Here is a 22,808-nt window from a genome sequence, read left to right on the forward strand (position 1 = left end):
TGGTCCTCCTGATTTCATTCCTACATGCCCGAGCAATATTTTTATACTCTTCCCTGGTCATATATCCAACCTTCCACTTCTTGTAAGCTTCTTTTTTATGTTTAAAATCCGCTAGGATTTCACCGTTACGCCAAGCTGATCGCCTGCCATATTTACTATTCTTTCGACACATCGGGATGGTTTGTCCCTGTAACCTCAACAGGGATTCCTTGAAATACAGCCAGCTCTCCTGGACTCCTTTCCCCTTCATGTTAGTCTCCCAGGGGATCCTACCCATCAGTTCCCTGAGGGAGTCAAAGTCTGCTTTTCTGAAGTCCAGGGTCTGTATTCTGCTGCTCTTTCTTCCTTGTGTCAGGATCCTGAACTCGACCGTCTCATGGTCACTGCCTCCCAGGTTCCCATCCACTTTTGCTTCCCCTACTAATTCTTCCCGGTTTGTGAGCAGCAGGTCAAGAAGAGCTCTGCCCGTAGTTGGTTCCTCCAGCACTTGCACCAGGAAATTGTCCCCTACACTTTCCAAAAACTTCCTGGATTGTCTGTGCACCGCTGTATTGCTCTCCCAGCAGATATCAGGGTGATTGAAGTCTCCCATACAGGCAGATTACACCCAGGAGGGACGCTGGGCAGCAGTGCAACATGTCTGGGGTGATGGAATCAATGAAAGGTGAGACCAAATGAGGAGCAGGTGAATGGCAGAGCACCTCTCTATACCATCCCCACACCAGCATTCCTGAAGGCCCACAACCCTACCCCTATCACTCTACACCAAGGGAAAGTATGGACAACAACAGCTTTTCCTACACTGACCTGTTACAGCCATTGTTGATGAATGTGTAGCTACAGTGGAGATCACTGTTCCTCCCTCTTGTTTATTTATAAGGTGCCCAATTTTTATTTTTTGAAATTGTATTTTAATTTCTGTAGTTTATTGTTGAAGCTGTTTTCATAAGTGAATAAAACTATTCTGTTTTGAAAGGTACTTATCTTTATTAGTGTACAGAAAAGAATGTATAATGACTGCTGGAGTGGTCTTGTACACTCAGACCCCATTGGATCATGGCCAAACTCGTTAGTTTTGAGTTTCGTTAGCTGCTTTCACAGAATGAGGAGCACTTGTTCAGTGATTTCACAGGGTGGAGTTGTAGGGCTGTTTAGATGTGGTCAGTGATTCTCTCTAGTACCTCTTCTGGGTGGCTCTTACAGGTGATAACTCAGATACACTCACTGAGCCACATCATCACACCCTAGTGTAATAAAGATGTCCGGGACATCTCCCAGTTAGTTCAAACGAAACATGAACAAAATGATACTAAAATGACAAGAGGTTGGAACTCTCCTGCGCTCTCAGCCTATGGACTTCTGTGCAGTAGGCGATGTAGCTGCAGTCGAGGAATCAGGCAGTTCCAGACTGAGAGTTGATGAGGAAGGTGAAGGATCTTTGTGGTTGACAGTTAAGCTCACCATGCTTTATGCTGCCTCCCCCGAGGTTTCCAGGCAAATCAGGTGGGAAGTAGGCCTTGGATGCAGACAGCATGGTCCACTCCAGTTGGAATGAGGCAGATGGTTGCAAAAGTTGTTAACTGAAAAACTACCTACTGCATCATGCATCCATCACTAGTCTTAAAAATATATGTGGCCATCCCATGACAGATTTCACAACTTTCCTTTGCAAATAAGAGAAGTGGAAACCCCAGTGATTCTTGCAGTTAAACTGGGTAAAAGGTGACAATTTTTTTTCTGAACTAGTTTTCTTCTTAACAGAAATTTACTTTAAAGCTTATTGAAATAAATTCCATCTGAAATAGAAATACCACACTAGTTCAGTATTCTCATGTACATTATTTCTCTCACATATTCCACTACTCCAATTTTTGGTGTGTGGTTTTACTTCAGAACTCCTTAGTCCAAAGAGGAAAAATGACATCAAAGAAGATTTTCAGTGTTAGCCACCATTTCATATAATACTAACAAAAACAATGTAACTCTGTTTTCTGATGTAATTTGGGTTATCACATTAGACTCTTAATTATTAGTTTAAGAATAACTTCCTGTTTACTTTAATTTTCATTGGTACCAGTAACATTCAAAAATTACAAAATATTATCACGTTAGTTTTCTTTTAATCCCCATTTCCATATGGTGAAAGCTTCTCTAAAGTTGTGATTTACCCCACCATAGGTGCCTTCCACTTCAGTGAGTTCTAGGTCTTCTCCCGTAAGTGTTGGTGGAAGGGGTTTCACACTATGTGGGAAAGTTTGCACCATGAAAATAGCACCTCTACTTTATTCTCATATTTTTAAAACCTTTCAAAGTAGCAGGAGGTATAGAAGTGATGCAAATACATAATACACAAGAGCAAACCTAAGAGATTAAGGACTCAACATTCAAGTACCTTGCCATTTGAACTTGGAGCCTGACACTCCCTCATTGGTTACCATCACTTGCACAAAGTGAAAATCTTTGTTGTCAAACAAGGCACACAGACTGCGATCTAGGGGGAAGGAATGTCCTCTAAAGGCATCAACAGTTTCTCTCTTTGCATGCGAATGGTAAGGGACAATTGTTCCCAATCTAACTATGGCATCCTTTGGGACTGTAATCAATGCCACTGAAATAGAAAATGTTGTTCTAAAAATAGTTTGAGTTGGACATAGTTCTTCATAGCTTCCTTCTCTGGTGTGAAAACCAACCATTGGATGCCTGCTACTTCTACCTGAATTCTTCCCAAATCTTTTACCTTTGTCAGGGTAAATTCACACTTCTCTGGAGTAGAAACCTCTACCAACCCACCCAAAATCTCAGCAGTGTTAATGAGGAATAGCTTCCCTAAACATGCCCAGTTCATTTATTTTTAATCAGGTGGTACAGGCCTCAATTAGAAACTGGATACAGACCTGGATCAGAATTTCTGCCAGTTAACATTCAATACTGATTTCATGTTACACACATTCGCAGCAATTAGAACAGATGAGTTCAGCAAAAACACTTCTATTTCCCAAATCAGAGGATGAACTAGGAGATATTTTCAGGAGTAACCTCCTGTAGGGCATGGGTCACAACTCATTGGGAACCAAATACATGTGCATTTTGCCTATTTTCAAGTTACTTACTATGGAACACTCTCCCCAGATCATTGAAAAAAAACTGACCTAAATAGTTAAATACAGTTGTGATCATATCTATTTACTTCAGTTAGTTACACAATTTGAGTTGTGCTGTGGTTCACAGTTTGAAAGCTGAGATTTAAAACACGACTGTTTCCTTGATAGTGTATCCAATACCTTGGACTATTCTCTCCTATTGACTGAGCTACACTTAAACTTTCTTCATGTGATCATGAAGGGATGGGGGGAAAGAACAAAAAGAAAGTAAAAAGCAATTTTGGCAAATGGTTATATGTCTCCAAGTCCCCCATAATTCTGAGCTACATTCTGTCAAACAAAATTAATATCTAGTGATGTGACCAAACGGCCTCCAGGAAAGAGAAAAACCCACATTACAAAGAGGAATATAACACTTCCAGTTTTATATTAAGTGACATTTCAGAGCAGCTTATATCTGATGACTCAGAATCAGGACCACAGATTCTCCCACCTCATTCTCCTCTGATCTGTTCAAACCTGCTTCACTCAGCACTGTCTCATTATTATTGAGTCATGTTATTTATGAAAGTTTTAGCCTTGTAATGGGGAAAAAATAGCCAATCTTCCCATCTGGAAACAATTCCAACTCAGCCCTAAAAGTGGCTTTGCTAATAAAGGAAAAGTGGGATTTAAATTCCGAACGATCACACCGAGTTTCAGATCAATTTAAAGTCTCCTTTAAAGTCTGTGACACTTTCATCTCCAGCTCCAGAGAGTCTGATTTAGGATCAAAGAAATCATAGCACAGAGAGTGGAGAATATTGCATCAACTGACACTCTGCAAAATGTGAAGAAGATAAACTCCACAAGGATCATAGAATCATAGAATATCAGGGTTGGAAGGGACCTCAGGAGGTCATCTAGTCCAACCCCCTGCTCAAAGCAGGACCAATCCCCAATTAAATCATCCCAGCCAGGGCTTTGTCAAGCCTGACCTTAAAAACTTCTAAGGAAAGAGATTCTACCACCTCCCTAGGTAACGCATTCCAGTGTTTCACCACCCTCCTAGTGAAAAGTTTTTCCTAATATCCAACCTAAACCTCCCCCACTGCAACTTGAGACCATTACTCCTTGTCCTGTCCTCTTCTACCACTGAGAAAAGTCTAGAACCATCCTCTCTGGAACCACCTTTCAGGTAGTTGAAAGCAGCTATCAAATCCCCCCTCATTCTTCTCTTCTGCAGACTAAACAATCCCAGTTCCCTCAGCCTCTCCTCATAAGTCATGTGTTCCAGACCCCTAATCATTTTTGTTTCCCTTCGCTGGACTCTCTCTAATTTATCCACATCCTTCTTGTAGTGTGGGGCCCAAAACTGGACACAGTACTTCAGATGAGGCCTCACCAATGTCGAATAGAGGGGGATGATCATGTCCCTCGATCTGCTCGCTATGCCCCTACTTATACATCCCAAAATGCCATTGGCCTTCTTGGCAACAAGGGCACACTGCTGACTCAGATCCAGCTTCTCATCCACTGTCACTCCTAGGTCCTTTTCCGCAGAACTGCTGCCTAGCCATTCGGTCCCTAGTCTGTAGCTGTGCATTGGGTTCTTCCGTCCTAAGTGCAGGACCCTGCACTTATCCTTATTGAACCTCATCAGATTTCTTTTGGCCCAATCTTCCAATTTGTCTAGGTCCCTCTGTATCCTATCCCTGCCCTCCAGCGTATCTACGACTCCTCCTAGTTTAGTATCATCCGCAAATTTGCTGAGAGTGCAATCCACACCATCCTCCAGATCATTTATGAAGATATTGAACAAAACCAGCCCCAGGACCGACCCCTGGGGCACTCCACTTGACACCGGCTGCCAACTAGACATGGAGCCATTGATCACTACCCGTTGAGCCTGACAATCTAGCCAGCTTTCTACCCACCTTATAGTGCATTCATCCAGCCCATACTTCCTTAACTTGCTGACAAGAATACTGTGGGAGACCGTGTCAAAAGCTTTGCTAAAGTCAAGAAACAATACATCCACTGCTTTCCTTTCATCCACAGAACCAGTAATCTCATCATAGAAGGCGATTAGATTAGTCAGGCATGACTTGCCCTTGGTGAATCCATGCTGACTGTTCCTGATCACTTTCCTTTCATGTAAGTGCTTCAGGATTGATTCTTTGAGGACCTGCTCAGACAGAAGGTAACACTGTTGGGGTGATGGGGAAGGAGTGAAATGGTACTAAAAATGACAGCTGTTCAGCAACCAACAGGGCAACATGAGGACAACTGAGAATGAGACAATTTTTGCCCAAAAGGGGAACCTGGGAACTTTAATAGACTGCTTTGCAGTGGGAAGAAGAGTAGAAATATGTGCTCCAGGTCTGTTTAGACTAGGAAAAATTATGGAAGTTAGGTCAGGTCATGAGGAAATATGCTACATACTCCTGGGCACTATATATGGGGATATATCTTTACTGCAAGACTAGTTGTGGTTTTACATCAGGACAGCTAACCCAACTGAGCTAACGCCATGGAAAATCCTAGTAGAGATGAGGCCCAGATACATTTTAACTTGATGTGGCTAGTCAAGGTCATCCGTCTCTCTCCCAGCTGGGGTTGGTGGGGATTCCTGATACTAGGCACACAACTCACTGAGGGACTACAGTGAATCAAACGGTGCCAACAGCCTTAAAATTCACTATGTGGGAATTAGGAAAATGATTAAAGAAAACATTTTTTTTTAAGCCCTAGACAAGATATAGATGGTGTTTATCCCCCTTGCAGATTCTCTGATGATAAATAAGGGCTGAGCGCTGATGGAAGCCTTTCCCACATTCAGAACATCTATACGGTCTCTCTTCTGTGTGGATCCTTTGATGTCTAATAAGGGCCGAGCTCACACTGAAGTTTTTCCCGCACTCGTAGCATTCATAGGGTCTCTCGTTAGTGTGCATTCTCTGATGTTTCGTAAAGGCTGAGCCATCAATGAAGTTTTTCCCACACTCAAAGCATTCATAGGGTCTCTCTCCTGTGTGAATTCTCTGATGATTAGTAAGGGCTGAACTGTCAGCAAACCTTTTGCCGCACTCACAGCATTTATAGGGTTTCTCTCCTGTGTGGATTCTCTGATGTCGAATGCGGTGTGAACTCTGTGTGAAGGTTTTCCCGCACTCACAGCATTCATAGGGTCTCTCTCCTGTGTGCATTCTCTGATGTGTAATAAGATCTGAGCGATTACTGAAGGTTTTCCCACACTCACAGCATTCATACGGTCGCTCTCCTGTGTGGATTCTCTGATGTCTAATAAGATCTGAGTGGTTACTGAAGGTTTTCCCGCACTCACTGCATTCATGCGGTCGCTCTCCCGTATGCATTCTCTGATGTCTTATAAGGTGTGAGCTCTGACTGAAGCTTTTCCCACACTCATCACATTCATAAAGTCTCTCCCCTGTGTGGATTCTCTCATGATTAATAAGGTCTGAACGGTTACTGAAGTTTTTTCCACACTCAATACATGAATTTTTTCTCTCTTCCATGAGGTTTCTCTGCTGGGCTGGGGTTTCATGGATGTCTTTTTGAGCTTCCCAGTGACTGATGGATTTACCCACTCTCTCACCTGGTTGGTTTTCCTGCTGCATCTCTGGCTTGTGCTGACGCTCACTGGCGTTTTCCTACTCATGACTCATGAACACATTCCCTTTGGATCCTTGCAATAATGTTACATGTGTTTCCACTTGCTTAGCATCCTTCTGCTGAGGATTCCGGTTCTCATTCTGAATCACCATCCCAACATCTGCTGGGATAGAAAGGGAAACCTCAGAAACAGGAATGGAAAAGAGAGCTCTCAAGATCTTTGTAGGGAATCCCAGCTGTTCCTTCAGGCACTGACAGTTTTTAACTTGGATTAATGATTCCTCACGTATGCAGGCAAATTTCATGAACTGTCTTTCTTCTGGGTCCTGAGATCTCTGACCCACAGCTTCTCCCCTCATTGTAGCTTTGTAGCTGGAAGATCACATCAGATTTGGAAACCCTGCTCAGGGGAAAGAAAACATGGGATATTGGGTGAATTCATGAGATATCTGTCACACAGAATGTTCCATTATTTTAACCCCAGCCCATTTTAAAGCAATAAAGTCCTGGGGCCAGCTCCCAGGATGCTCAAATATGCCACACACACTGTGCTTATGAGGGATGTAACTATCCACATTTCTGCTGAAAATGCACAAAGCTAGGCATTCTTCATCAAAGGGGCTCCAAAAAATAGAGTAGGTAACTGACAGAATATACAACTGTATTCATACCTTACACCCTAATAACCTTTGTAAAAAGTGTGCCTTGTAAGGTATCATTTAAAAACTCAGTTAATATCCTGGCAAAATGCACATAGCAGCATTGTATATGAAGTTATAAACACAAGCTGAGATCACGACTAAAAGTCTGTTTTCCAGACAACTCTGGGGAGTGGCCAAACCAATTCCTCAGAGACAAAGGGTAAGAGGCTGTCTCAGCCAGGTGAAAGCAGAGCTGATAGACCATTACCTGCTAAGCAGCCATTCTTTGGCAGAAAAGGGAACAGGGGGAAAAAATTTACATCTTAGCAAAGAAGCAACATGGAGTTCCCTTCCACACAGACTGCCTGTCGCCTTGCTCCCTGCTGGAAAGACTTCTCAAAGGGGGAATGGGACTATAAAAAGAAGGGAAAGACACCCCTGAAACACCCCTCTTTCTCTCACTTCCCATCGCATTCACTGCACGTGAAGAGACAAAGGAAGCCTTCGTTGGCCTCTGGGAGAAGAGACCTAAGAAGTTTGGTCAGGCAGACTGTTGAAAGCATATAGTGAGAAAACTTTGCTTTGAATTTAACATAGTTTGTTAGGTAATTCACCACTGGTGTATCTTTATATGTCTTATAACCATTTCTGGCTTTTATACCTCATGACTTGTACTCACTTAAAATCTAGCTCTTTGTAATTAATAAACTTCTTTATTGTTTTACCTAATCCAGTGTGTTTAAACTGAAGTGTCTGGGAAACTCCATTTAGGGTGACAAGTTGTGTGCACATTATTCTTTTAAAGAAATAATGGACCTAATATAACTTGTATTGTCCAGGAGAGGGCGTATATTTCTGGAGGGAAATCTGAGACTGGGGGTGTGTTGGAGTCACCCGGCAGTATAACCAAGACTGGTGAGAGCCAGACTATAACCCAAAGGTGGCTGGCTGGTTGCAATTACACACACTCAGGATGTGGTTTGCATGCTGGCAGGCTGTTTGTGAGCAGCCCAGAGGGAGCTACTTCTGCAGGACATTGTAAGGCACCCACAGATACAACGCAGGGGTGACAGCTGCTCATTAGCCTAGATTGTACCCTGGTAGGCCACAGTAACTCCACCTCCCAGAAAATGAAGTCTCCAGCCCTAACGAAAATCCCTCTGGAACTGCTTCTTACAGACAGAGAGAGACCCAAAGACAATGAGAGAGTCCTAGGGAAGGTGGGACAGGTAAGCATGAACTCAGCATTGCAAGGAATAAGAAGGGGCAGGAATATCACTGAATGCAGTACGCCAGAGTTATTAGATATCAGGAAAGCACATTTTGAGGAATTAGGTTATCTAGCAAGTCTGATGTAGGTGGAGGGAGTATGAAAATCCCCCGGTATGTGGAGACTGATGGGGAATTAGATGCTATAATTCAAGATCAAAAGACTAATTCCTCTGCAAAAGGCGAATGTGAAAAATATTACTTGTACCATGTGATCTTGGTAGGGGCTGACTCAAAAAATCAAAGGAGCCTTCAGTATAGGCTTGAGATTTAATAAAATGTAAAAAACTTAAACAAACAAAACAAAAAAAACCCCACACACAAAAACCAGCGCGTAATTAAAATTTTTGTTATTTAAAAGTATAAAATATAATTTAATAATTTTTTTAAAAAAGCTAGTTTCACCTATATAATATAAATAAAAAACAATGCTCTTTAAAAACCATTTCTGAACTGCAGTTCAACATCCCGCTGCTGAAACTCTAACCCCTCTGCCCGACCATGATGTGCAAAGGCATTGCCAAAAAAACCCTAAATAAATAAATCCTAACTAGCCACCAAGCAAAATGTGTGTGTATAATAAAAATGGTAAGCATAAAAAATTTGCTTCATATATATTCTGTATATATTACTAATAAATAAATATTTAAAACAGCTGTGTAAAGCTCTTTCACTAAAAAAAGGTTCTGCAAACCCGTAAAGCCCCCCCCCCCCCCCAGCAAATACTTAAATTAACCAGGTTTCTTCCTAAGCCCCAGGGGTAAAAATAGGTGCCTAAGCCTTCAAAAAAGATGCCGAAATGAATTGGGTCACGCCTTAAGCCGTCAATAGGATATAAGCAGGGGTGTCCTAAATTAACCAGGTCACGCCTTCAGCCCTCGGTAAAATATAGGCGGGGTGCCCTAAATTAAGCGGTAACAGCAGGAAAGAGAGATTGTGGCTGCTGCATAAGGGGAAGGGAAAGCAAGACCCTACGAACCTGCAGCAATTTTACTACTGACCTATGACATCTCTAAGATAGTACACATTTGTCCCAGGAAAGGGGTTGTATTGTGACTAGAAAGAATGTAAGGACTCAGGAACAGTGGCTGGGGTCCACATGGATACGGAACAGGGGCGTGTATGGTGGGCGGTGAGGTAAGCATTGTGCAGTGGCAAGAAGGGAAGAGTACAAATATTTGAGAAAAGTAAGGAAAATAGAGTGAAACTGGGCTAGAGGAAGAATGGAATGCAGGCGCTTACTCAGCGGGGTCTGGGCAGGAATTGTGTGTGAATGGGCTGGGATCCCCCACAGCTCCACATCCCTCAAAGCTCCCACAGCCCCTTCCTCCCACCCTCTCCACTTCCCAGGTATCCCGTAGTCATATTTCTCCAAACCCCTGTGATGGAGACGGAGCTGCTCCGTAATACTGATGAATGCTGTATGTTGCCCTGGTTCTTGCAATATTTACTGTCTGAATCATTTGGATTAGTTTCATAGGAGATCTGTGAGGAAAACAAGCAGGATAAGAAGAAGAATGTCTCAAGATGAGCCACCCTTGGCAAAAATAATGAATGGTTCTTAAGAGATAATGCCTGAACTTTGGATATTCTACTGGCTGGCAGTAGCCAGCTTGCAGAACTGGGTTAGATGAGCAGGACTGGAGCAGTTTACAAAGGGACTCCCTACTCCAGAGGGGATAGTTGTTCACACAGGGTATTGTCGCCCAGGGTCTAGGAATGGGAGAATTTCATTCCAGGAGAGGCAAAAGCACAAGGTCTGGCTGCTGGGGCGGGGAGAGGGGGGGGGCACTCAGACATAAAGGAAAGGGAAGGAGTTGCAGTGAGCCCCATCTTTCATTATGACACATGCGCCTCTCCCTCACCACCTCCTGGGACCTGATGAGCACCTGCTGGAACTCACTGCAGGGGCTACCCAGAGCTCTGAGCCACTGTTACCTCCCTACCTCAGCAAGAGTGACTCGACCAGGGGTTCTCAAACTGGGGGTCGCGAGGTTATTACATGGGGGGGTCGCAAGCTGTCAGCCTCCACCCCAAACCCCGCTTTGCCTCCAGCATTTATAATGGTGTTAAATATAGAAAAAAATGGTTTTAATTTATAAGGGGGGTCGCACTCAGAGGCTTGCTGTATGAAAGGGGTCACCAGTACAAAAGTTTGAGAACCACTGGACTAGACTGTGCCAGCTTCCTGCTACACCAGCCTGTCTTCCTCACTAGCAAACTAGCAAGTAACAACCAGTGAACTCTGAGAGATGTTTCTCTGCAGCGCACAGCTCCTACCATGGCTCATCCTCAGACTACTCTGTGAAAGAGTCAGTGTAACTGGGATAAATACACCCATCCCTTCAAGCACAGCACTGAATTGGTTTATGATCAACAGAAGTTGGTCCAATAAAAGACATTACCTCACCCATCTAGTCTCTCTAAAAACAAATTTATTAACAGAAGATGTCATAAATATAAAGGGAAGGATAAACCCCTTTGAAATCCCTCCTGGCCAGGGGAAAGCTCCTCTCACCTGTAAAGGGTTAAGAAGCTAAAGGTAACCTCGCTGGCACCTGACCAAAATGACCAATGAGGAGACAAGATACTTTCAAAAGCTGGGAGGAGGGAGAGAAACAAAGGGTCTGTCTGTCTATATGCTGGTTTCTGCCGGGGATAGACCAGGAATGGAGTCTTAGAACTTTTAGTAAGTAATCTAGCTAGGTATGTGTTAGATTATGATTTCTTTAAATGGCTGAGAAAAGAATTGTGCTGAATAGAATAACTATTTCTGTCTGTGTATCTTTTTTGTAACTTAAGGTTTTGCCTAGAGGGGTTCTCTATGTTTTTGAATCTAATTACCCCTGTAAGATATCTACCATCCTGATTTTACAGGGGGGATTTCTTTATTTCTATTTACTTCTATTTTTATTAAAAGTCTTCTTGTAAGAAAACTGAATGCTTTTTCATTGTTCTCAGATCCAAGGGTTTGGGTCTGTGGTCACCTATGCAAATTGGTGAGGCTTTTTATCCAACATTTCCCAGGAAAGGGGGGGTGCAAGTGTTGGGAGGATTGTTCATTGTTCTTAAGATCCAAGGGTCTGGGTCTGTAGTCACCTAGGCAAATTGGTGAGGCTTTTTACCAAACCTTGTCCAGGAAGTGGGGTGCAAGGTTTTGGGAAGTATTTTGGGGGGAAAGACGCGTCCAAACAGCTCTTCCCCAGTAACCAGTATTAGTTTGGTGGTGCTGGCGGCCAGTCCAAGGACAACGGGTGGAATACTTTGTACCTTGGGGAAGTTTTGACCTAAGCTGGTAAAGATAAGCTTAGGAGGTTTTTCATGCAGGTCCCCACATCTGTACCCTAGAGTTCAGAGTGGGGGAGGAACCTTGACAGAAGAGCATTAATTAAGTGATCCCATGTAAAAGGGAGAGGTAGACCCATACAAAATGGGCAATGACTACCTAGGAAGGAGTACCACAGAAAGGGATCTGGGGGTCAGAGTGGACCACAAGTTAAATATGAGTCAACAGTGTAACACTGTTGCAAAAAAAGCAAACATCATTTGGGATGTATTAGCAGTTCTGTAAGCAAGACACGAGAAGTAATTCTTCCACTCTACTCCACACTGATAAGGCCTCATCTGGAGTATTCTGTCCAGTTCTGGGCACCACATTTCAGGAAAGATGTGGACAAATTGGAGAAAGTCCAGAGAAGAGCAACAAAAATGATTAAAGGTCTAGAAAACATGACCTATGAGGGAAGAATGAAAAAATTGGGTTTGTTTAGTCTGGAAAAGAGAAGACTGAGAGGGGACATGAGAACAGTTTTGAAGTACATACAAGGAAGAAGGAGAAAAATTGTTCTTCTTAACCTCTGAGGATAGGACAAGAAGCAATGGGCTTAAATTGCAGCAAGGGAGGTTTAGATTGGACATTAGGAAAAACTTCCTAACTGTCAGGGTGGCTAAGCACTGGAATAAATTGCCAAGGGAGGTTGTGGAATCTCTATCATTGGAGATTTTTTAAGAGCAGGTTAGACAAACACCTTTCAGGGATGGTCTTGAAAATACTTAGTCCTGCCATGCGTGCAGCAGACTGGACTAGATGACCTCTTGAGGTCCCTTCCAGTCCTATGATTTTATAGTTACAAAAACAATGAAAACACACATCTAAAACTTAATCTAGCAAAATACAGTCTTTATGCAAGATGGTTTCTTTCACCCTCTCCACACCCCATGCACCCTACTTCATCTCCTTCCTAGCCTTTTATGGGCCAGTCTGGCGAGGGATCAGAGTGCCTGCTTTCTTCATCTCGGTAAGGTCAAGGATAAACATAGTCTCTCTCTGTTCCTTCCCCACAGGGATCTCTGCGTCTGAAGTCAGCAAAGCCACCTGAAGATTCAGTCTCCTGTATCTCTCTGGGTGCAGGAGCCATGTTAGTTCTCCGTCTCCTGAGTTGAAGCTTTAGGTAAGCGGAAGCAACCCCCCATTCCTTTGTCTAGGACACACCTGTGTGTCACTGTTCCCTAGGGAGGCTGTCTTTGTGTTAAACATGTTCTAGTGACAGCATACAGAGGAAATTCAGAATGTCACATCTAAGGTTAGCACATGCATTTTACAGTGACATTAATAACCAGCGTGTTGTTAGCTTCCACATGATACCTCACGGGCATATTTTATACAAACATTATTGCAGTAATTGTAGTAGAAAGAGAACGTGAGACTTAAGCCCTTGTATTAGAGGCCTGAACTAACGTAGTAGTCAAAACTTTGCTGATATAAAGTTAAGGTGTGAGCAAGAGGCAGGTCCTGCTCACAGAATCTGGCAAGAACAGGGTTGATATTGCAGAAACACACATTCCTAAGTAGTAGCAGGCACAAGAATATACACACAAACACATTCCAGAAAGGTGGTACCAGCACACCCCGATACCAGCACATTCACCAGAGATAACAGAAACACGCTGTCCCATCTTAAGGATAAGGTCAGGATGACACCATGATGGATAGAGAGGTTTTGATCAAACCAACAGGTACTAGGCAATGGGTGGCACCCAGATATGTCAAGGGCAACACGTAAATTGTTTGTACTGGTGTATAAATGTTTATCTCAGAGGGAGTGTCTTCGGCCAGCCGAGGGGGAATCGAAAGTCCTGCCACTGACTGAACTGCATCCATTTGCACGGGTATAACCATAGACATTGATCTGGGGAGCTAGGATCATGCTTCACTGACAATAAACCTGACCAAGTGCCTTCACACCTGAACAGATTTTGTGGTCATTGGGTGGTTCGCTCAAGATCTGCTGTGCCAGCTGTCTGCGCAGAGCTGGGGCACCACACAGGGAAAAAATACACATGCAGCCAAACATCTGACCACACTGGTGACCCCAATCGCTGATCTGATATGTGTTAGGGAACCCCCCTAACCTCTCCTGGAAAATCCCCACAAAGTTTTAGAAGTCATGGATGTGCTGGGTTGCTAGCAAAAGAGGTCCATATGAATTTAAAAAAATATAGTGGGGAAGAAACATGCAATGGAATTTGTAAGACTAGGGCAGACTGTAGCCTTGAAAGGTAGAAAATTGCAAACTATAACCATGGCTGTTAAATGGATAAGATAACATGCCACAAAATTGGTGGGGCAAGTAACAGAAACAAAGAAAGAGTTAAAAGAAGCAGGAGAAGCCACAGAGCTCTGGAACACTCCTGCTCTCCTAGCAGGGTGGCAAGCAGTCCAGAGACAGCAAGCATGGGAACAAAATAAAACACTGGAAACAGAGGTAAAAAACCTACAAAAAAAGAGACGTGCTGTCCCCTGGTATAAATATTGGTGGCCAACAGCAGGCTTCAGGTAGCTACCCTGTGCCTGAAGAATGGGGACAGAAATGGAAAAAGGTGGCCATAGCAAAATTAAAAAATGAAACAGGAATCACTGCATAATAACCACCACCATATGGTAAAAGCCAGATTCCAGAAAAACTTAAGCAAAGACCTAGACTGGTGCCTATCAGAGTGGGAGTGCACAGGAGGGAGAAGTAGCAAACAATACTTTCACTGGATTGGTAAATCAGATGAAGGGGAAAAATGGAACAGTTCATAGAGCACTTTAGAAGACAAGAGCTGCAACTTGATTGCAGGGGAGTAAATAAAGAAGAATTTCAAAGTGAAAAACCAAAACTAAGCCAGTGAATACCGAGAATTAATGCATTAACACATGGAGTTGCCCAAAAACAGTTAACTGCAGCAAAAAAGGGCATTCCTGCAATCCATTTGGCGTACACACAAAAGCAACATACACTAAGTTGAGGGAACAACTTCAGGTTTTGCCGGAGCAGGTAACGACCCCCACTCTCCTCTCAGAGCCAGGATAAAAATCCGGGATGTGGGTTCCCAACTGCTTTAACCAACTGATCCACACTCTTCGCTCAGAGCTAAAAATATAACCTTCTTTTTATTTTTACATACCAGTTAAGTTTTCCTTTATATCCTTGCTCAGTTTGCTAAACTCACTGCTGCTGCTGTACTTTAAGATACCTTGATAGAGTTAATCTCTCTTGACTCAAGTGCTTTTTCGACAATAAACCTGCCTGGGTGCCTTTTTACCTTACCAGATTTTGTGGTCACTGAGCAGTTTGCTTGAGATCTGCTGTGCCAGCTGTCTCTGCAGAGCTGGGACGGCATATGGAGAGAACACACACACGCAGCCAAACATCTGACTACAGTAGTGTGCAGGTGAATACAGGGGTGCTAGGATCACACCCACTCCTTGTGTTTTCTACCCCAGCCCCCACTGCCCACAGCCCGTCTCGCTACCTCTTCCACCAGATTTCCTGTTCCCCAACCACCTTCTACCCCCCACTCCCACTGTTCCTTGTTCCTGACTCCCAGCAGCTCCAGCCAAAAAGTGTCCCTTCCCTCCCTCCCATTGTTAGCACCCCCACTTTCTGGAGCACCCGCTGCCCAGCACCCACCTCCCTTTACTTCCACCCCCACCACCAACCCAGCCTGACCCAGACCCTACCATTGCTCTCAGCCCTGCATAGCAAACCACCTTCCGAGAGACCCTGCTCCAGGGAATCCCTCTTCCCCAGTCCCCCCAGCTCACAGAAGGTTTTTGTCCCAAACCTTCCACACCACCGCCTGCCATCACCCATCGCCTCCCAGCTCTCCGAATCCTTCCCTTCCATTGCCCGCATCCGGGGGTTGGCACCACCATGTTGCATGACAGACAATTGTCAAAATTACTGTACTTAGTGACAGACATTGGGGGGTTAGGTCATTCAATTTTTTAAACATTACCACGGACCTCACAATTTTTACCATGTTGCCTGACTGCTGACCACATCCTGCCCATTATTTATCATTTCAATCACTGTTGCATTTAGTAACCCCAGTCATGGACTGGGATCCCAATGTGCTGCACAATCTACAAACCGAGGACAAAAGCACAGTCCCTGCCCCGAAGAGCTGACACCATAAAACTAAGACAACCGACTCCTGGATACAGACAAACACGGGGAGGAGTAAAAGGAAACAGCGTTGGTCACTATGATAGGCAGTGGTTTCAGCAACACCAGTGGCCTAGAGCAGTGGTTCTCAAAGCCGGTCTGCCGCTTGTTCAGGGAAAGTGCCTGGTGGGCCGGACCGGTTTGTTTACCTGCCGCGTCCGCAGGTTCAGCCAATCATGGCTCCCACTGGCAAACATAGTACCTATCTTTAAACAAAAACAATGAGGAGTCGAAAGCTTATGCCCAAATAAATTTGTTAGTCTCAAAGGTGCCACAAGGACTCCTCATTGTTTTTGCTGATACAGACTAACACAGCTACCACTCTGAAACCTATCTTTAAACAGAGGAACAAAAAGGACCTGGGGATTTATAAACCACTCAGCCTACATTTGATACCTGAGAAGATATTGAAACAAATTCTTAAACTATCAGTTGCTAAGCACCTACAGGAAAATAGGGGTAGAAGTTATAGTCAGCATGGATTTTTCAAGAACAAATACTGCCAAACCAACCTAACTTCCTTCTTTGACAGTCTTACTGACCTAGTGGATGCGGGGAAGGAGTAAAAATGATAGATTTTCATTTCACTAAGATGGTTCAATGGTAGAATTTGCACCTGCCATGCAGGAAACCTGGGTTTCATTCTTGGCCTGTGAAAATTGGAGCTTTATTACCTAAACAAATTCTGATATTAAAGTGTGTCAGAGAGGAGGGTTTCTGTTTGTGTGTACTACACTTAGGAAGACAAACTCAAATGCACAAGTACACAATGGGAAGTAACTGCCCATAGTTCTGCTGAAAAGGCTCTGCGGTTGCAGAAGATCACAAATTGAATCTGAGTCAAATATATGATCCAGTTGCAAAGAAAGCTAATATCATCCTGCAGTGTATAATGGGTGTTGTATGTAAGGCATAAGAGAGAACTGTCCCATTTGATTTAGCACTGGTGAGGCCTCAGCTGGAGCACTGTGTCCAGTTCGGGGTGCCAAACTTCAAAAATATGTGGTCAAATTGGAGAGAGTCCGGAGGAGAGCAACAAAAGTGATAAAAGGCTCAAAAAACCTAAGCTATGAGGAAAAGTTAAAAAACTGGACATGTTCAGTCTTGAGAAAAACCCCCAGGGCCTCTGCCAATCTGCCCTGGAGGAAAATTCCTTCCCGACCCCAAATATGGCGATCAGCCATATCCTGAGCATGTGGGCAAGACTCCCTAGCCAGACACCCAGGAAAGAATTCTCTGTAGTAACTCAGATCCCACCCCACCTAACATCCCATCACAGGCCATTGGGCATATTTACCACTAATAGTCAAAGATCAATTAATTACCAAAATTAGGTTATCCCATCATACCATCCCCTCCATAAACTTATCAAGCTTAGTCTTGAAGCCAGATATGTCTTTTTGCCCCCACTGCTCCCCTTGGAACGCTGTTCCAGAACTTCACTCCTCTGATAGTTAGAAACCTTTATCTAATTTCAAGTTTAAACTTCCTGGTGGCCAGTTTATATCCATTTGTTCTTGTGTCCACTTTGGTACTGAGCTTAAACAATTCCTCTTCCTCCCTGGTATTTATCCCTCTGATATATTTATAGAGAGCAATCATATCTCCTCTCAGCCTTCTTTTGGTTAGGCTAAATAAGCTAAGCTCCTTGAGTCTCCTTTCATAAGACAGGTTTCAGAGTAGCAGCCATGTTAGTCTGTATCCGCAAAAAGAAAAGGAGGACTTGTGGCACCTTAGAGACTAACCAATTTATTTGAGCATAAGCTTTCGTGAGTTACAGCTCACTTGCTGCCTCCCCCTTCAGCACCCCCATCCAGGACTTAAATAGGTCCTTGGGCTTGCTGTGAAAAGTGATATTTGTTAATATTACAGCACCCTTTAGTTACCTGGGAGGCTATGAAAAGGGATAAGTGATATTAACAAACACACAAGTATCACTTTTCACAGATAGCTAGTAAGTCTGCAGTTAAAAGTGATATTTGCATGTTTGTTAATATCACTTTTCTCAGGCAGCCCCAGAACCCATTAAGCCCTGGATGGGGGGGGGGGTGAGGGGGGGCACGAAGGAGAGACAGCAGGGGCCAGAGGTGATGGTGGGATGGATGTGAGGCCAGGAAAGCAGCAGAGTCCGGGGCGGGGTGGGGGGCACGCAGTAGATACAGGGCCCTGGGAGGCAATGGCAGCCAGAGGTGATGTGGGTGGGTGATGAGCCCCACTATTGCATGGCCAGAGCCAGGGCCTGGTGTCTGCTGCCATGTGGCCAGGACCAGGGGTCGGTGTCAGCAGCCAGAGCCTGGACCCGGGGACAGAAACAGCATGGCTGGAGCCAGCAATCGCAGCCTGCAGCCGGAGTTGTGGGTCAGAGCCTGGGCCAATGCCTGCAACCGCACGGCCAGAGCCAGGAGCTGGGTACCAGAGCCCAGGGGTGCGAGGCTGGAGCCTCGCTGCTGTGCAGCCAGGGCCAGGGGTCAGCACCCAAGGCCAGCTCCCGCAACCGCATGGCTGGAGCCCGGGAACTGAGCTGTGGGTTGGTGCTTGCTGCCCTGCAGCTGGAGCAAGAGATCAGCGCCAGGGGGTGGGGCCACGTGGCCAGAGACCGGGGCCAGCACCCGCCACCGCACGGGTGCCAGAGGCCAACTGAAGCTCCATGGCCAGAGCCAGGGGTTGGCACCCAAAGCCCTGTGGTTGGAGCCCATGGCCATGCAGCTGTGGCCAGGGGCCATCGGCGCCTGTGGCCAGCATTTGCCACTGCGCAGCCAGAGCCTGGGACTGGACGTGGAAGCCAGCGCCTGCTGCCGCACAGCCGGAACCAGGGGTCAGAGGCTGAAGCCCCACAGCGGCATGGCCAGAGCCGCGTGGCCAGAGCCAGGGGGCGGTCAGTACCCGCTGCCCTGCAGTCAGAGCTTGGGGCCACCCGGCCAGGTTCCTGAGGTTGTCATGGCTGCAGGAAAAGCCCCAGGTGTCTGCATTTGAGAAACGTCCTAGACTAGGGAGCTAGGGAGAGCTGGCTGGAGCCTCTCTATCGTTCGTTCATGAGTGGCTGAGGAGAAGCCTTCATGTAACTGCAACCGGGTGTGTCCCTGCCTGTGTAAAGGTCTGCATGAGTGCAGGACCAGAGAAGTCTGCAGTTTGTCACAGCCTCACAGTGTGAGAAGGGGCCCGGATGGGTATGTCAGAGGGCTCAGCAGTATCCCAGTTCCAAGTTACACCCTGGGGAAGTCCGTCACAGAGACCATTTGTCATGGGATTTGGGATACTTCTGTTCATAGTCATAGAGTTTAAAGCCAGAAGGTGCCCCCAGATCATCTGGTCTGACTTCCTCTGTCTCACAGGCACCTGCACGCTAAACCCAACCATGGAGCATGCGAACAAGTACCTGAGGGGGAGAGTACTCACTGACCCACTCCATCCCCTGTCCCATCTCCAGCCATGGGGATGCTTCAGGGGAAAAAGAGAAAAAAATCCAGAACATAGGGATGGTGTCCCTAGCCTCTGTTTGCCAGAAGCTGGGAATAGGCAACAGGGGGTGGATCACTTCGTGATTACCTGTTCTGTTCATTCCCTCTGGAGCACCAGGCATTGGCCACTGTCAGAGGACAGGATACCGGGCTAGACAGACCTTTGGTCTGACCCAGTGTGGCCGTTCTTATTGGGGAGGGAGGGAAATCCTTTCTTGACCCGACACATGGCTGGCTGCGGTAGCTGGTAAGAGCCCCCTGAGTGGGGAGACCCAGCTCTGGCTGGCAGACCCCTCCAGGAACAGGGACTGTAGGTGAGTCCTCCCAGCACACAGCCCCTAATGCCACTCTCCCTGCATCCTGACCTACCCCCTCCCCCTGAACTACCCCCCTGCCCACACACAGCCCCAGCTACCCAGCTCCTTGCACCCTGAGCTACCCCGCTGCCTGCACACAGCCCCTAGCAACCCCGCTCCCTGCACCCTAAACTGTTTTCAAAGCTCCCCACCTTTGAGTTATCATTTTTAGTTGCATTCCCCCCCCCCAACCCAGACAGGCTGCGTAGCCTGCTGAGGTGAGTCAAGGGGTGGAGGTGGCGCTCCCTCCCTGGACCCCGCCATGCGGAGGTGGCTCAAGCCGTGCTGGCCCCTGCCCCACCCCAAAGAGAAGTCAAACTATGCCTATGACCAAGACCCCGCCCCAAGTTTTTAAAGGATGTCGAGGGGGGGGCCTCAGAGGGTGGAATATGGATCGGGAAGGCTGCCGGGGAGGGGGCAGCAGCAGGAAATGGGCAGGTGACTGGCAGCTGGTGCCTTGTGGGTCTTGCACTGGGCAGATTGGAAGACAAGAGCTGGGACTGGTCACTCCGCTGGTGACACTTGCTCCTGCCTTTCACTGCTCTGCCCCTGCCAGGCCCTGTTGCTGGCAGAGAGCGGCCGCCCCGTCCCCACCCCAGAGACGGCCGTGTCTCAGCTCTCCCACGACGCACCCACTGACCGGATCCCCATCTGGGGAATGACTCAGGGCAACAATTGGCCACCTACACAAGGACAAACTGCTGCCGATAAAATGGGTGGGAAAACACCCCAAAACTGAGGAGATTTTAAATTGATATTTAAGAATGGAACAGAAGACAGGATAAAATCTCAGGAGGAGAGAAAGGTGGGCAAAACAACATGAATTTTAGACCCCATTTGGTCATTTTTTAATCAATATTTGAGAGCAAAGCAGCAAAATCAGACAGGAGGTCCTTACTCCCCTCCCCCCTGCAATCTCCTACCTGCCCAGAGACAGTTCAATTGCCCCCAGTTCACACGGTCTGTCCCCTCCCTCCATCTCTGGCTCATTTTTCATCCCTCCCTTCCCGGCCCCTGCACCCCCAGACACACGAAGGGGAACCCCACTGGGGCCCAGTCTCTTGCCCCATCTGACCCCCCCCCCTCGTGCCTCTGGGGCAGCCCCTGGCTGGAGCCGGGGGCGGATGGGGGGCAGCAGGGTCACTGGTGTGAACGCAGCTCGGGGCCCGCCCCAGGTGCGGGAACAACCCGGGGGCCGGTTCCCAGGGGCGGGGGGACCGGGGCCCCCTTGTGCAGAGGCGTCTCCCCCCCCCCCGGCCCTTGGTTAATTACCTGCAGGCTCCGGCCCGGGGCTGCCCAGGGGGCTGGTCCCAGCTGGGGAACGCCCCCCCCGGCCGGGCAGGGAGAGGTTAATGACCCCCCAGCACAGACCCCATGGGGGGAGCAGCGCCTTGCATTGCCCAGCCAGGAGCTGCCGCAGGATTTTCCTGCCTCCGCCCCCAGCTGCTCCAGCCCCTTCCCGGGTCTCCTGCAAACACCCGCGCGGGCTGCAGTGCGAGCCCCGGCCCGCACTGAGCATGCGCAGTGTCAGCTGCTGAAGGCACTGCCCTTGACCTTGCCCTTCCTCGGCATCAGAGTCTGGAGTCAGTTTTTTACAGAGGTTAAAAAGGGGCCAAGGGGGCAAATCGGAGCAGGGGGCGGAAATTGACTGGTCGGGGGGGTCAAGTAGCTGGAGGCAGGGTTAGGAGAGGGACTCAATCAGGGATGGGGGGGGAGGAGCAGGGGTTAAGCCCAGGGGTGAGGTGCTGCCAGAGGGTAAAACCCTGGCCCAGGCAGGGGCAGAGGGGATAACGGTTACCCCAGGGGCCTGAGACACTTGTGTTTGCAAAAATAGGGCAAGGGGATTTTTTTATTTCCCCTCCCCCAGACAGCACCTTTCAGCATGGGCCTCCCAGGGCTGGGTTCTTAAAGGCCCAGACATCCCAATTTGCAGGTACTCTGTCTGATGTGACCTATGGAGGGGCTGCAGGAGACTTAATTCAGCGAAACAGAGACTTCCCTACACCTCTCCACCCCTGAATTTCTCCAACACCCCCCCCCCCCCCCCCAAGTGGTCAACTAGTTACATGCAGTGTTGCCAATTTAGTGATTGGTTGGAAATTTGAATTGAAATTGAAACATTAATACACACTTTAAAAACATATACAGTGTATGATAAAATACTTGTACCTGAAAACATATAACATGTTTGAAAAGTATGAACGAAGACTAGCTTCCTCACACAGCTGTTGTTTTTTCTGACAATGTTGGTGCATTGGTTTTCGCAATGTTGACCAACCTTACAATTTAAAATTATGATTTGTAAGCTAGGTCTGAATGAACTCTCCCCTGAGAGCTAGTGATGAGCCAGGGGTTGGGGGAAGGCTTCAGGACCAGACTGTATTTACATGAACTCACCTTCTCTGCCTAGTTTCAGAGTAACAGCCGTCTTAGTCTGTATCCGCAAAAAGAAAAGGAGGACTTGTGGCACCTTAGAGACTAACCAATTTATTTGAGCATAAGCTTTCGTGAGCTACAGCTCACTTCATCGGATGCATACTGTGGAAACTGCAGAAGACATTATATACACAGAGACCATGAAACAATACCTCCTCCCACCCCACTCTCCTGCTGGTAATAGCTTATCTAAAGTGATCACTCTCCTTACAATGTGTATGATAATCAAGTTGGGCCATTTCCAGCACAAATCCAGGTTTTCTCACCCTCCGCCCCCCCACACACAAACTCACTCTCCTGCTGGTAATAGCCCAACCAAAGTGACCACTCTCTTTACAATGTGTATGATAATCAAGGTGGGCCATTTCCAGCATAAATCCAAGTTTAACCAGAACGTCGGGGGGGGGGGGGGGGCGAGGAAAAAACAAGGGGAAATAGG

General features: G+C 46.6%; 1 protein-coding gene across 1 annotated transcript; it reads right to left on the bottom strand.

The window, feature by feature from the left end:
• Positions 1 to 2,112: 2,112 nt before the first annotated feature.
• On the bottom strand, positions 2,113 to 21,430 carry LOC125628669 (uncharacterized). Its single transcript, XM_048833923.2, has 2 exons — positions 21,206 to 21,430; positions 2,113 to 7,116 (listed from the first exon to the last, which is right to left on the bottom strand). Exon 2 carries the CDS (start codon positions 6,719 to 6,721, stop codon positions 5,831 to 5,833), a length of 891 nt encoding a protein of 296 aa, XP_048689880.2. The 5' UTR covers positions 6,722 to 7,116; positions 21,206 to 21,430; the 3' UTR covers positions 2,113 to 5,830.
• Positions 21,431 to 22,808: the final 1,378 nt, after the last annotated feature.

Source organism: Caretta caretta, chromosome 28 (genome assembly GCF_965140235.1).
Source record: "Caretta caretta isolate rCarCar2 chromosome 28, rCarCar1.hap1, whole genome shotgun sequence".
NCBI classification, from domain to species: Eukaryota; Metazoa; Chordata; order Testudines; family Cheloniidae; genus Caretta; species Caretta caretta.